The sequence below is a fragment of the Pelodiscus sinensis genome, chromosome 1 (genome assembly GCF_052426305.1).
Source record: "Pelodiscus sinensis isolate ZL-2025 chromosome 1, ASM5242630v1, whole genome shotgun sequence".
Lineage (NCBI taxonomy): Eukaryota > Metazoa > Chordata > Testudines > Trionychidae > Pelodiscus > Pelodiscus sinensis.
The window spans coordinates 127459955-127472805 of NC_143052.1; the positions used below are offsets into that span (position 1 = coordinate 127459955).

The window sequence follows — 12851 nt, forward strand, 5'->3', positions numbered from 1 at the left end:
TACAGCTACGGTTTTGGGAGTGCTGGGAAGGAGAAGTTTCAGATCCCTCCAAATGCAGAGCTTCAATACGAAGTGAAACTCAAAAGCTTTGAAAAGGTAGGAACAAAGTGCTGAAGTCCTGTTGTGGGAGGAGAGGGGTGTGTGAGTACAGCCTCTGCTTGAGAGAGCAGGAGGAAGATGAACTTTGAGCAGCTGAGGATGGAAAAAAAATATTAATCCTATAAAAGGTGAGGTGGGAATAGGAATCCTTGGATTAAATCCCCTGTTTTTTTTCAATGGACCCAAACCTTTGAGCAGCATCTCTCCTGCATGAAATCCAATTCATGCTTGGTGGTAATATCTCCACCATTCCTCCATGCCTTCCTTCCTCTCCTTGTCCCATAAAAATGCAGCACATGCCAATTGATTTCTGTAATGCTGCCTGGAGGGAAAATAACAGATGTCTGTTGTACTCTTTATCATCTCTCAATAGTCTGGTGTCACTGGACCTTTCCTGTTGGGCAGGATGTAACACCTTCTGTTGGAGAGCAGCACTTTACAGTAGCTAATATCTTCCTCTTGTCTGCTGATTTATACAGTCACAGAGGCTCATAAGACAAGTGTTCAGATATTATCCTAGGGTATGTCTACACTATCAGGTTTGGTTGACAGAACTTACGTTGACTTCTAAAAACTGACAAAACAAAAATCGCCAGAAGGTGTAAGCCTTTCTTTCCTCTGTTGACAGACCATGTCCACATTGGGGGAACCATTATTGACATTGTGAGCAGTGCACTGTATGTATGTATCCTACAGTGCAGTATTGTGGGAAGGCAGAGCTAATCCCTGCGCATTTTGGGATTCCTTCCAAGTTCTCCCACAACATCCTCCATTGCTGGGAGTGGCATCACAGTAGCTCTGTGAGCTCTCCGTGCTGAGGAATGTCAAAGCAGCACAACAGTCTGTCCTCCCTTTGTAGCAGAAGTTTGCCTGCCGCTGTGTTCCTAGTACAGGGCAAAACAAGAGCAGTTCATTGTTTTGTTCTGTTTGTTGCCCAAAGGGAGCAGCTCACTCAGCTGTCAGATACTCCCTGAAGCTTTGAAAGGAGAGGGGCACATGCCTGCAGGTCAACAGAGATCAAAGCACTGAGCAGAGCCATCAGGTCAGAAATGGTGGGATACAGGCTCTTTGTCATCAATAAAGGGAGAGGAACAGAAAAGTCTCTGGTAGGGTGGAAGTTTTTTTGTCACCAAAACTGGGTGTTTTTCCCATCAAAAGTTGCATTACAGTGTGAACTCTCACTGTTTTGTCGCCAAAATATAGTTTTTGGTGACAAAACTTGGTAGAGTAGACAAACACTTAGGCTACGTCTAGACTGGCATGATTTTCTGCAAATGCTTTTAATGGAAAAGTTTTTCCGTTAAAAGCATTTGCGGAAAAGAGTGTCTAGATTGGCACGGACGCTTTTCTGCAAAAGCAATTTTGCGGAAAAGCGTCCGTGCCAATCTAGATGCTCTTTTCCGCAAGAAAGTCCCGATCGCCATTTTCGCAATCGGGGCTTTTTGCGCAAAACAATATCGTGTTGTCTACACTGGCCCTTTTCATAGAATCATAGAATCATAGGACTGGAAGGGACCTCGAGAGGTCAAGTCCAGCCCCCCGCCCTCAAGGCAGGATCAAGCTCCGTCTACACCATCCCTGTCTATCTAACCTGTTCTTAAATATCTCCAGAGAGGGAGATTCCACCACCTCCCTTGGCAATTTATTCCAATATTTGACCACCCTGACAGTTAGGAATTTTTTCCTAATGTCCAATCTAAACCTCCCCTGCTGCACTTTAAGCCCATTACTCCTTGTCCTGTCCTCAGAAACCAAGAGGAACAAATTTTCGCCTTCCTCCTTGTGACACCCTTTTAGATATTTGAAAGCCGCTATCATGTCCCCCCTTAATCTTCTTTTTTCCAAACTAAACAAGCCCAGTTCATGAAGCCTGGCTTCATAGGTCATGTTCTCTAAACCTTTAATCATTCTTGTCGCTCTTCTCTGTACCCTTTCCAATTTCTCCACATCTTTCTTGAAATGTGGCGCCCAGAACTGGACACAGTACTCCAGCTGAGGCCTAACTAGTGCAGAGTAGAGCGGCAGAATGACTTCACGAGTTTTGCTTACAACACACCTGTTGATACAACCTAGAATCATATTTGCTTTTTTTGCAACAGCATCACACTGTTGACTCATATTCAACTTGTGGTCCACTATGACCCCTAGATCCCTTTCCGCCATGCTCCTTCCTAGACAGTCGCTTCCCATCTTGTATGTATGGAACTGATTGTTCCTTCCTAAGTGGAGCACTTTGCATTTCTCTTTATTAAACCTCATCCTGTTTACCTCCGACCATTTCTCTAACTTGCTAAGGTCATTCTGAATTATGTCCCTATCCTCCAAAGAAGTCGCAACCCCACCCAGTTTGGTATCATCTGCAAACTTAATAAGCGTACTCTCTATCCCAATATCTACATCATTGATGAAGATATTGAACAGTATGGGTCCCAAAACAGACCCTTGAGGAACTCCACTTGTTATCCCTTTCCAGCAGGATTTAGAACCGTTAACAACCACTCTCTGACTACGGTTATCCAGCCAATTATGCACCCACCTTATCGTGGCCCTATCTAAGTTATATTTGCCTAGTTTATCAATAAGAATATCATGCGAGACCGTATCAAATGCCTTACTAAAGTCTAGGTATATGACATCCACCACTTCTCCCTTATCCACAAGGCTCGTTATCTTATCAAAGAAAGCTATCAGATTAGTTTGGCATGACTTGTTCTTCACAAACCCATGCTGGCTATTCCCTATCACTTTATTACCTTCCAAGTGTTTGCATATGATTTCCTTAATTACCTGCTCCATTATCTTCCCTGGGACAGACGTTAAACTGACCGGTCTATAGTTTCCTGGGTTGTTCTTATTCCCCTTTTTATAGATGGGCACAATATTTGCCCTTTTCCAGTCTTCTGGAATCTCCCCTGTCTGCCATGATTTTTCAAAGATCATAGCTAAAGGCTCAGATACCTCCTCTATCAGCTCCTTGAGTATCCTGGGATGCATTTCATCAGGACCTGGTGACTTGCTGACATCTAACTTTCCTAAGTGATTTTTAACTTGTTCTTTGTGTATCCTATCTTCTAAACTTACCCTCTCTCTGCTTGTATTCACTACGTTAGGCACACCTCCAGACTTCTCGGTGAAGACCGAAACAAAGAAGTCATTGAGCATCTCCGCCATTTCCAAGTTTCCTGTTACTGCTTCTCCCTCCTCACTAAGCAGTGGGCCTACCCTGTCCTTGGTCTTCCTCTTGCTTTTAATGTATTTATAAAAGGTCTTCTTGTTTCCCTTTATGCCTGTAGCTAATTTGATCTCATTTTGTGCCTTTGCCTTTCTAATCTTGCCCCTGCATTCCCGTGTTGCTTGCCTATATTCATCCTTTGTTATTTGTCCTAGTTTCCATTTTTTATGAGACTCCTTTTTTATTTTGAGATTGTGCAAGATCTCCTTGTTAAGCCAAGCTGGTCTTTTGCCATATTTTCTATCTTTCCTACACAGCGGAATTGTTTGCTTTTGGGCCCTTAACAACGTCCCTTTGAAATACTTCCAACTCTCCTCAGTTGTTTTTCCCTTCAGTCTTGCTTCCCATGGGACCTTACCTACAAGTTCTCTGAGCTTATCAAAATCTGCCTTCCTGAAATCCATTACCTCAATTGTGCTGGTCTCCCTTCTACCTTTCCTTAAGATCATGAACTCTATTATTTCGTGATCACTGTCCCCTATACAGTCTTCCACTTTCAAGTTCTCAACTAGTTCCTCCCTATTTGTTAAAACCAAATCCAGAACAGCTTCTCCTCTGGTAGCTTTTTCAACCTTCTGAAACAGAAAGTTGTCTCCAATGCAGTCCAGAAACTTATTGGATAGCCTGTGCCTCGCTGTGTTAGTTTCCCAACATATGTCTGGATAGTTGAAGTCCCCCATCGCCACCAAATCTTGGGCTTTGGATAGTTTTGTTAATTGTTTAAAAAAGGCCTCATCCACCTCTTCCACCTGGCTAGGTGGCCTGTAGTAGACTCCTAGCATGATATCACCCTCGTTTTTTACCCCTTTTAGCTTAACCCAGAGACTCTCTACACAGCTATCTCCTACATTCATCTCCACTTCAGTCCAAGTGTGTACATTTTTAATATACAAGGCAACCCCTCCTCCCTTTTTTCCCTGTCTGTCCTTCCTGAGCAAGCCGTACCCTTCCATACCAACATTCCAATCATGCGTCCCATCCCACCAGGTTTCTGTAATACCAATGATATCATAGTTGTATTTATTTGTTAGCAATTCCAGTTCTTCCTGCTTATTACCCATACTTCTCGCATTTGTATATAGGCATCTAAGATACTGATTTGATCTTGCCTCCCTGTTGTGCCCTGACCCTCCTTTCTCCTTGCCATTATAGGCCGTAGTCCCCCCCCATTTCCAACCCATCTCCCAGTACCGCACATTCAGCACTTAAGCAGTTGCAAAAGCATTTGCGCAAGAGGGCTTTTTCGCAACTGGGAGCAGCATAGCATTTCCGCAAGAACACTGACAATCTTACATGAGATTGTCAGTGTTCTTGCGGAAATTCAAGCGGCCAGTGTAGACAGCTGGCAGGTTTTTCCACAATGCTTTTGCGGAAAAACTTGCCAGTCTAGGCGCAGCCTTACAGAATGGGATACAGATGTTTTAAGTGATATTAACGCCTGTAGCAATTCACAAGCATTAGTAAAGTCTAAACACTAAATACATTGCTACAGTTATAATATCTGTTTTAACCATGCTAACACACATGTGAGTTGGACTGGTTCTGGTTCTGCATTTGTCAGTGTTGAGTTGAGACATGGAGACCTTGCCCTGAGCTGGCACCTCATCTCCCAGCATCACAGTTTCTTCCAAAAGCAGGTGGCTGACAACTTTTTCTGTCTGGACAGGCTAAAGAATCTTGGGAGATGAATACAGAAGAGAAGCTGGAACAAAGCTCCATTGTGAAGGAGAGAGGCACTCAATATTTCAAGGTAAGTTAGAATCCTCTCTGCATGTTGTCTGTATTGACCAGTCCCTGCTACAGACCTGTATTGGTGCTGGAGAAGACCCTATTGCAGGATGATCTCATATATTGAGTGCATGTTGCTTACAATGTGCTGCTGAAAATAGGGGTGCTTGCCTTGGGTTTTTTTTGTTTCTTGGGGAGGGATTGGGGGGTACTGGAGGATGGACCTTGGAGGTTTTTTGTCTTGTTAGAGAGCTCTCCTTGATGTCTATTTTGCATTTTTCCCTGAGGACCAAGTGAGGTGGAGCCTTATAGACCTTTTTTTGTTGTACCTACTGTGTTATATGTCTGGAGTTAGTGAGCTGGGGCTTTTGCAGCTTTAATGAGAATTCTCCACTCTGCAAGAACAATGTGGCAAAGCTACAATGCTTGAATTTACTGCCATGAGACAATGCTACATGTGGGCAAGGTTCTGCTCACCCATGGGGACTGAGAAGGCCATTATTACAGCTGGGGACCAAGGAGGAGTTTTGGCTGTCCTGGGTGCTTTCTTGTGGCCTGCCCTGGCATGCATGCCACAGTGTCACTTCCCCTACCTCTAGAGAGTGCAGCATGCTCCCTGCTCTGCATCTCACCAATTGCAGCCGCTGGTACAGAGGGGGTACAGTGATATCCTGCCTTTTCCTTTTTAGTGTGAGATATGTGGCATTCATGGGGGACTTGGCTTTCCATGGTATATTTTGGCCTGGTCCTGTGGCTTTTGCACAACTAGAGAGAAGCATATTAGTGTCCTGCCCTTATATCAATTTTATCTTCACATACGAGCACTTGTGTGGATTTTGGCCAAAGAAAATGTTCCCTGTTTATCATAAGGTAGCTGTTCCTAGGTTGAAAAAGGGGCATAAGGAGTGTTGTGAAGAAGGGGTGGACCTAAATTCAAGTTCCTAAATTCAAGTTCTTGACTACAGGAAGGGAAGTACAAACAGGCAACATTACAATATAAGAAGATTGTGTCCTGGCTGGAACATGAAACTGGCTTCTCTGAAGAGGATGATGCAAAGGCCAAGAGCCTGAGGCTTGCTGCCCTCCTTAACCTGGCCATGTGCCATCTTAAGCTGAAGGAGTACTCCCTGGCCTTGGAAAACTGCAGCAAGGTAACAAGGTTTTACACACCCTGATGAGCAAAGTGGGCAGAGCAGTTGGGCCTTGCTGTAACTAGTGGGCAACACAAATCACTGTAGTGGGTTTCTGCCTCTTACTTACTCTGCCCACACCTGGGATGGGTTTAATATGTCAAATTCCTCAATGGAAATTATTATTCTTTTCCTTCTTCATTGACTGTGGGAGAGTTTTTAATAGCTTCTTGTTTGAGAAGCTCTGAGCACTTTAGAAAGGAAGGTAAGCTTCACTTTTCAGATAGGGGAACTGAGGCACAGAGAGGTGAGATGATGTGGCCAAGGTCACACTGGAAGTAGGTGGTCCAGCCATGACTAAAATCCACATCACCTGACTTCCTGTCAGATGCCCTAGCAGCTGTGGCACACTGTCTCCCTTTGTCTTACCAAGCCCATAATTCCTGGAGTGTGTACCCTGTAAAATAAGCAAGCTTATCCCCTAAATGTATCCTGCTGATTGTCTGGCTGTATTTTCTAAAGCCAAACTCCAGCCTACTGCTCCCTTCTCATCCAGGCTCTTGAGTTGGACAGCAGCAATGAGAAAGGCCTTTTCCGGCGTGGCGAGGCCCATCTGGCTGTCAACGACTTTGAATTGGCCCGGACAGATTTCCAGAAGGTGCTGCAACTTTACCCTAGCAACAAAGCAGCCAAAGTGCAGCTTCTAGCCTGTCAGCAAAAGATCCGGGAGCAGCACGAGAGAGAGAAGAAGTTGTATGCCAACATGTTCCAGAGGCTTGCAGACAAGGATTCCAAGGTAAGTGGCAGCACACTGCAGAGTCCTGATAAGATGAAAGAGTTCATGTGGGGAAAAGAGGCAAAAAAGGTCATAGGGATAGTCTGCTTGTCATCTTTGGTGCTGCTGATGGTACAAAGGGAGGATATCCCAGCACTATGTAAAGTCCTCATAATTCAGAGCCAAAATGGAATCAGAAGCATGTGCATGCTGTTGCTCTCTGCATGAATACATTAAGCATGAACCTGGACTAATTTAGGAAGAACGGCGTGAAGCACCTCTTTGCCCAGGCTTCCCTTACTGCTCCTGGCTTCTTAGTTAACTGAAGAAATTTGAGAAAAGCAGGGTGCATGGTCTGTGTTACTGAGATCCTGAGTCTCAGCTGAGAGATCCTGTGGGCGAGCACCAAATCTCTTTGGGTATATCTACACTACCCCACTAGTTCGAACTAGCGGGGTAATGTAGGCATACCGCACTTGCAAATGAAGGCCGGGATTTGAATTTCCCGGGCTTCATTTGCATAAGCGGGGAGCCGCCATTTTTAAAACCCCTCTGGTTCGAACCCCGTGCAGCGTGGCTACACGGGGCACGAACTAGTTCGAACTACCTAGTTCGTGCCCCGTGTAGCCGCGCTGCACGGTGTTCGAACCAGCGGGGTTTTAAAAACGGCGGCTCCCCGCTTATGCAAATGAAACCCGGGAAATTCAAATCCCGGGCTTCATTTGCAAGTGCGGTATGCCTACGTTACCCCGCTAGTTCGAACTAGCGGGGTAGTGTAGACATACCCTTTCATAGTAATAAGCTGTTAGAGTGGGGAAGAGGTGAACATATTACTCAGATTTTTTCAATGTCTCCCATGTAGCCAGAAGCTGATACCCTCCAGACCAGTGGCAGCTGCAAAAATGACAAAGATATGAAAGAAGAGAAACAGAATGGAGTTGAAGATAAATCACAAGTTGATGCAGAAGCATAAAAACAAACCCGAATCCATTAGTTTTGTAAACTGAAGAATTTCCAGTGAATTAGACCTTTATTTTTCTATCTGGTTGGATGGTGGCTTCAGGGGAGCAGAGGCTGGGGCCACAACACCGCAGTCATTTGCAACTTTGTGTGTGTCTGTGTAGGAAACTCGGTGGCAGCCCAGATCTGGTGTAATTTTAGGACTTTATTTATTCATTCTATAGCTCTCTGTTAATGTTGGGAGGTCTGTCAGGATTCCTTCTGCTCAGTTTCATTTCATTCTGCCATTGGTGTGTGTCTTTTTTGGAGGGGTGGTCCCAGCTCATTTTAATCCCAGTCCTGCTTCCTAATCACACTTCCTTGATTTTTTTTCTTTTAAAGCAATCTGCCTTTCTTGAGAGAGTCCTCACCTGAGAGACTTACGAACAAATTACTGCACCCAATTTGTCTGCCTCCACCTTGCTCCTTGCTGTTGCCTCTGTTAAAACAGAAACCCCTCCCATGAGTAAGTGTTTGTAACCCTCATTGTATGCCTGTTCTTTGCACATTGCTGAAGGTGAAGACTGTGAAGTCAAAGCTTAAGCAATAAAGCAGAAAAACTCCCAAAGGTCAAATTTGTGTTTTTAAACAGGATGTGCACAGCTCTACGAAAGAACTTGATTCTCTCAGCATCCCCAAACTATACCAAGCCTTCACAGTCATACTGCTGCATCTAAGTCGTAGTGGTTTTAATAGATGCCTGTATTCAGTGTTCACCTCGTTCATTATTATAAAAGATAAGCTTTCTCCACCCACTAATTGCAAAGGAAAAAATGAACTTCTCACTGTACCTAGAAAAACTAGGAGTCCAGTAATTGGTGCCCTCAGCTTCTGCACCACAGCTTCTCTGTTGATGGGAGCATTGCCAATAGTCTCAGTTTCTGAAGCATCTGTAGCAGAGCCTGCAAAAATATCATTCACTGATGCATCAGTTTTAAAGGGACTGCAGCAGTGGTTAAAGTTATACCTAGTAGAAATATGCAGGATTTTTAAATCTTAAGTATAAGCTGTTGAGAAGAAAGTAGCAAAATGACTCCTGTTAACTTCTCCAATCCCACAGAGACGCCGTTATATGTTGTACACCCTCCCAGCTATGAAGTGTTCTTCCTGACTGCAGGCATGGAATGTAGCACTGTTCTAAATTTATCTGCCTTGGTGGTTCTGCTACCTGGAGTGAAACCAATGGGCGTCACTTTCCTTTTGTCACTGTGCTATAGGGGGAAAGGGTGGGCTGGTTCACCTAGGGGCTGAGTTCCTACAGAACCACAGATTGGATATCTTAAGTGGGCTGTCCACCTACGGCAGAATATTGCAGCACGCATACTTCATTTAGATATAGGATGAGGGTCTTTGCCTTCAGAGAATGTAAGTGGAGATGCCCTTTGGCTTTCCTTTACATAATGGGATGGAGAAAGGAACAGCCACGAATGAAGAATTTTAAGGAAGAAAGGAAAAAAATCCTACACGCTCATCTGAACCAATATGTATATTATAGCTTTCATTTAAATGAGCTACAAGCACTTGGAGAATAGAGGATGTTTGTTCATAACTCAGCAAAATGTTCTTTCAAACGTATAAATGTTACTATGCAGAAGAAAAACTCTGCTTTAACCATCTTAATTTAAAGGAAACAAACACAGAAACAACTTCTTTAACTTGTCAAATCTTGTTTTAACCCCCCCCCTTTTTTTTAGTAGTTTAATATACTACACTGTTTTTGTTTCTGCTATTTGAGTATTTCCAATTCCAAATGAGGTGTGTTGTTGATGAGTCACTTTCTGTGTTCCTTCTAAGATTTTCTATCCATGAGGTAAGTGAGTTTTGTCTTGTGCACCAATATTGAGGTAATGTGTGCTAGTTCAATGTGGCTACGTCTACACTGGCCCCTTTTCCGAAAGGGGCATGCTAATTTTACAGGTCGTAATAGGGAAATCCGCGGGGGATTTAAATATCCCCCGTGGTATTTAAATAAAAATGTCCACTGCTTTTTTCCGGCTTTTAGAAAAGCCGGAAAAGAGCGTCTACACTGGCCCCGATCCTCCGGAAAAAAGCCCTTTTCCGGAGGATCTCTTACTCCTACTTTGAAGTACTCCTACTTTGAAGTAGGAGTAAGATCCTCTGGAAAAGGGCTTTTTTCCGGAGGATCGGGGCCAGTGTAGACGCTCTTTTCCGGCTTTTCTAAAAGCCGGAAAAAAGCGGCGGACATTTTTATTTAAATGCCGCGGGGGATATTTAAATTGCCCCGCGGATTTCCCTATTACGACCTGTAAAATTAGCATGCCCCTTTCGGAAAAGGGGCCAGTGTAGACGTAGCCTGTATGTCACCGTGGTACCTAAGTTATAAACCTCTCCCTTTTCCCCTCTGCTGCCATGTTTCCCACCTTCCCCTTGCCCCTTCTGCTCACCTGGTGCCTGCTGCTGCCCTCCTACCTGTCACCCTCTGCTGTCCTGGCTCCTGCCCTCACTCCCTTCAGCATTCCTGGGACCTGGCCCCCTCCTCTGCACCAGCCCTTCTCTTCCCCCTGTGTCCACTCCTCCTCTAGCCCCACTCTGATTTGTAGCTACCCCTCCCCTCTCCTAACACCTTCCTCTACCTACCTACCCTGTCTCACTTCTCTGCCCTCTGGTGCCTGTCCCTCTCTTTCATGCCCATCACCATGTCTGCCCTTCTGTTTCACCCCCACATTCTCCCTGGCACCTTCAATTTCCCTTACTCCCTACACCCTCCTGGTGCTTCCCACTTCCATCACTGCCCCTGCCTTCCCAACACCTGGCCCCCTTGCCCTCTTCCTCCCTGATGCCTACCTCCTCACAACTCTTTACCCTAATTCTCATGCCCCTCTTCACCCTCACACATGACTTGTTCGATCCCCTGCCTTCCTCATGCCCACGCCTCTTCTCCTCTCTCCTCTTCCTTCCTTTTGTACCCCTCTCATTTCCCAGCATCACCCTGTTCCCTCCCCTCTCCTACCCCCGCTGACACCTTCCCATTTCCCCCCACCCCTGCTCCTCCTGCCTTTTCCCCTCATTGTCTCCTCTTGGCCCCCTGGCATTTGTCTCTCCACTCTGGCCCCTTCCTCTTCCCTCAGTACAAGCCCCTTTCTCTCCTCACTCCCACCTTCTGCTTAGTTCTCTCCCTGCCTCTTCCCTCCCCTTCTGCCTTCCTGATACCTGCATCTGCTGGGCTGGGCAGAATGGTGGGTGGCTGCCCTGTGTGGTGGGACTGGAGCCAGGGCTGTGGTGCTATTTTTAGTACTGTGGCCCCAGCCCAGAAAAAACTGCACCATGGCCCGACTCCAGTTCCGGCACACAGGGTAGCTGCCTGTGGCATGACTCAGCCCCAGGACAGCTGAGGGTGCAACCACAGTACTAAAAATAGCACTGCAGACCTGGCACATGAGGCAGCACACTCTGTACCGCGGTCCTAGCCCCAGAAACTACGGCCCCAGCTCCTCTGAGGGGCTGGGCCACACAGCGGGCAGCTGCCCTGTGTGCCGCGATTGGGCCTGGCCATGGTGCTATCTTTAGTACCTCAGCCCAGGCTCCAGATCTGGTAGCTGCCACACAGGCCACATGGTGGCTGCTCAGCTGCTCATGGGTGGGCAGTCATCCACCATGTGGCCCTGCCCCTGGGAGCAATTGGGGCCACATTTGTGCAGCTTGGTTGAGGGCGTGGGCAGGAATGAAATTCTTGGTGTGCACCCATGCAGGTGTGCACCTTACAGGGAACCCTGGTTACTTTATAATTCTTGTGTTTCCAGCTCTGAGGTTTCCTCCTGAACTGATCCACTTTACTGTGAGCCTTATTCGGATCTCACTGTAACACACTGTAACACCACTGACTAATGGAATTCCTCCTGATTTATTCTAGTGTAAACTGGAGGAGAATCAGGCTGTATGTGAACAAGACCCATTTCCTGTGCTGCAGTGAAACTACCCCTTGAGTGGAACATGAGAAACACTACATGACACTTTAGGACAAACTATGAAGCACAACCTCCCAACTTATGTGGGGGAATTTCAAGAAATAACAATTGGGTCCCCCACCTGCAATATATGAACACTTTCTAGCTGAATTTTACAGTTTTTTTGGACCTACAGGTGCCGTCACAGATCTGATTATGTAAAGTTCAGCATGAGAACTTTACACAGGTTTCATGTTCTAAAGCTGAACTATAGAGTTCTACCAGTGTTTATACTACTACTAATATATTGCTTTCTATCAGTACCACCGCACCTGTTCAAAGAAGTTGCTTTTGCCACAGGGGCCACATGACCACACAGGTGGATCTCAGTCATCTGAATTGCAGTGACTGGAGTACAAGAACCCATAGCAAGTAAACCTCAACCTGCTTTACAAAGGAATGTATCCTATTGTATAGTTGAGGAAGCCAAGACCTCGAGACTTTGTGATTGTCCGTAGTCACACTACATATTAGAGAGCTGGGAATTTAGATGTCTAGTTCAGAGAGAGCAGAGGTTTCAGCATATAATTCCGTTTGTACATAGCCTCCTGGCTGTCTGCACTGGTGTGTTCTTGTGCATGAACATTTTGCGCAAGGGTTCTTGTTCAAGAACTCTTGTGCAAGAAAACATCCACACTGCCATGTGCTTTTGCACAAGAGCATCCATGGCAGTGTGGATGCTCTCTTGTGCAAGAAAGCTCTGAAGCCCATTTTAGCCATAGGGCTTTCTTGTGTAAGAAACCCCTGCCATGCATCCACACTGGCCTCTTGTGCAAGAGGGCTTACATTTGTTAGAAAAGAGCATAGCTCTTTCGTGAGAAGCCCTGTCTTCTGACAGACTGTAAATTCTCTTGCGCAAGAGCAGGCCCAGCCATGTCGACTCTCGGCTGGTTCTTGCGCAAGATCCGGCCAGTTAAACATAG

General features: G+C 45.7%; 1 protein-coding gene across 1 annotated transcript in view; it reads left to right on the forward strand.

Annotated features, from left to right (window-relative positions):
• The window catches only part of FKBP4 (FKBP prolyl isomerase 4), a 34679-nt gene extending 26148 nt beyond the window's left edge, over positions 1–8531 (forward strand). Inside the window, exons 6-10 of the mRNA XM_075900255.2 lie at positions 6–96; positions 4998–5081; positions 6025–6210; positions 6746–6985; positions 7827–8531. Coding sequence (XP_075756370.1) covers positions 6–96; positions 4998–5081; positions 6025–6210; positions 6746–6985; positions 7827–7937 — 712 coding nt within the window. The 3' untranslated portion in view covers positions 7938–8531. The remainder of the gene's footprint in view (positions 1–5; positions 97–4997; positions 5082–6024; positions 6211–6745; positions 6986–7826) is intronic.
• The last annotated feature ends 4320 nt before the right edge of the window (positions 8532–12851 follow it).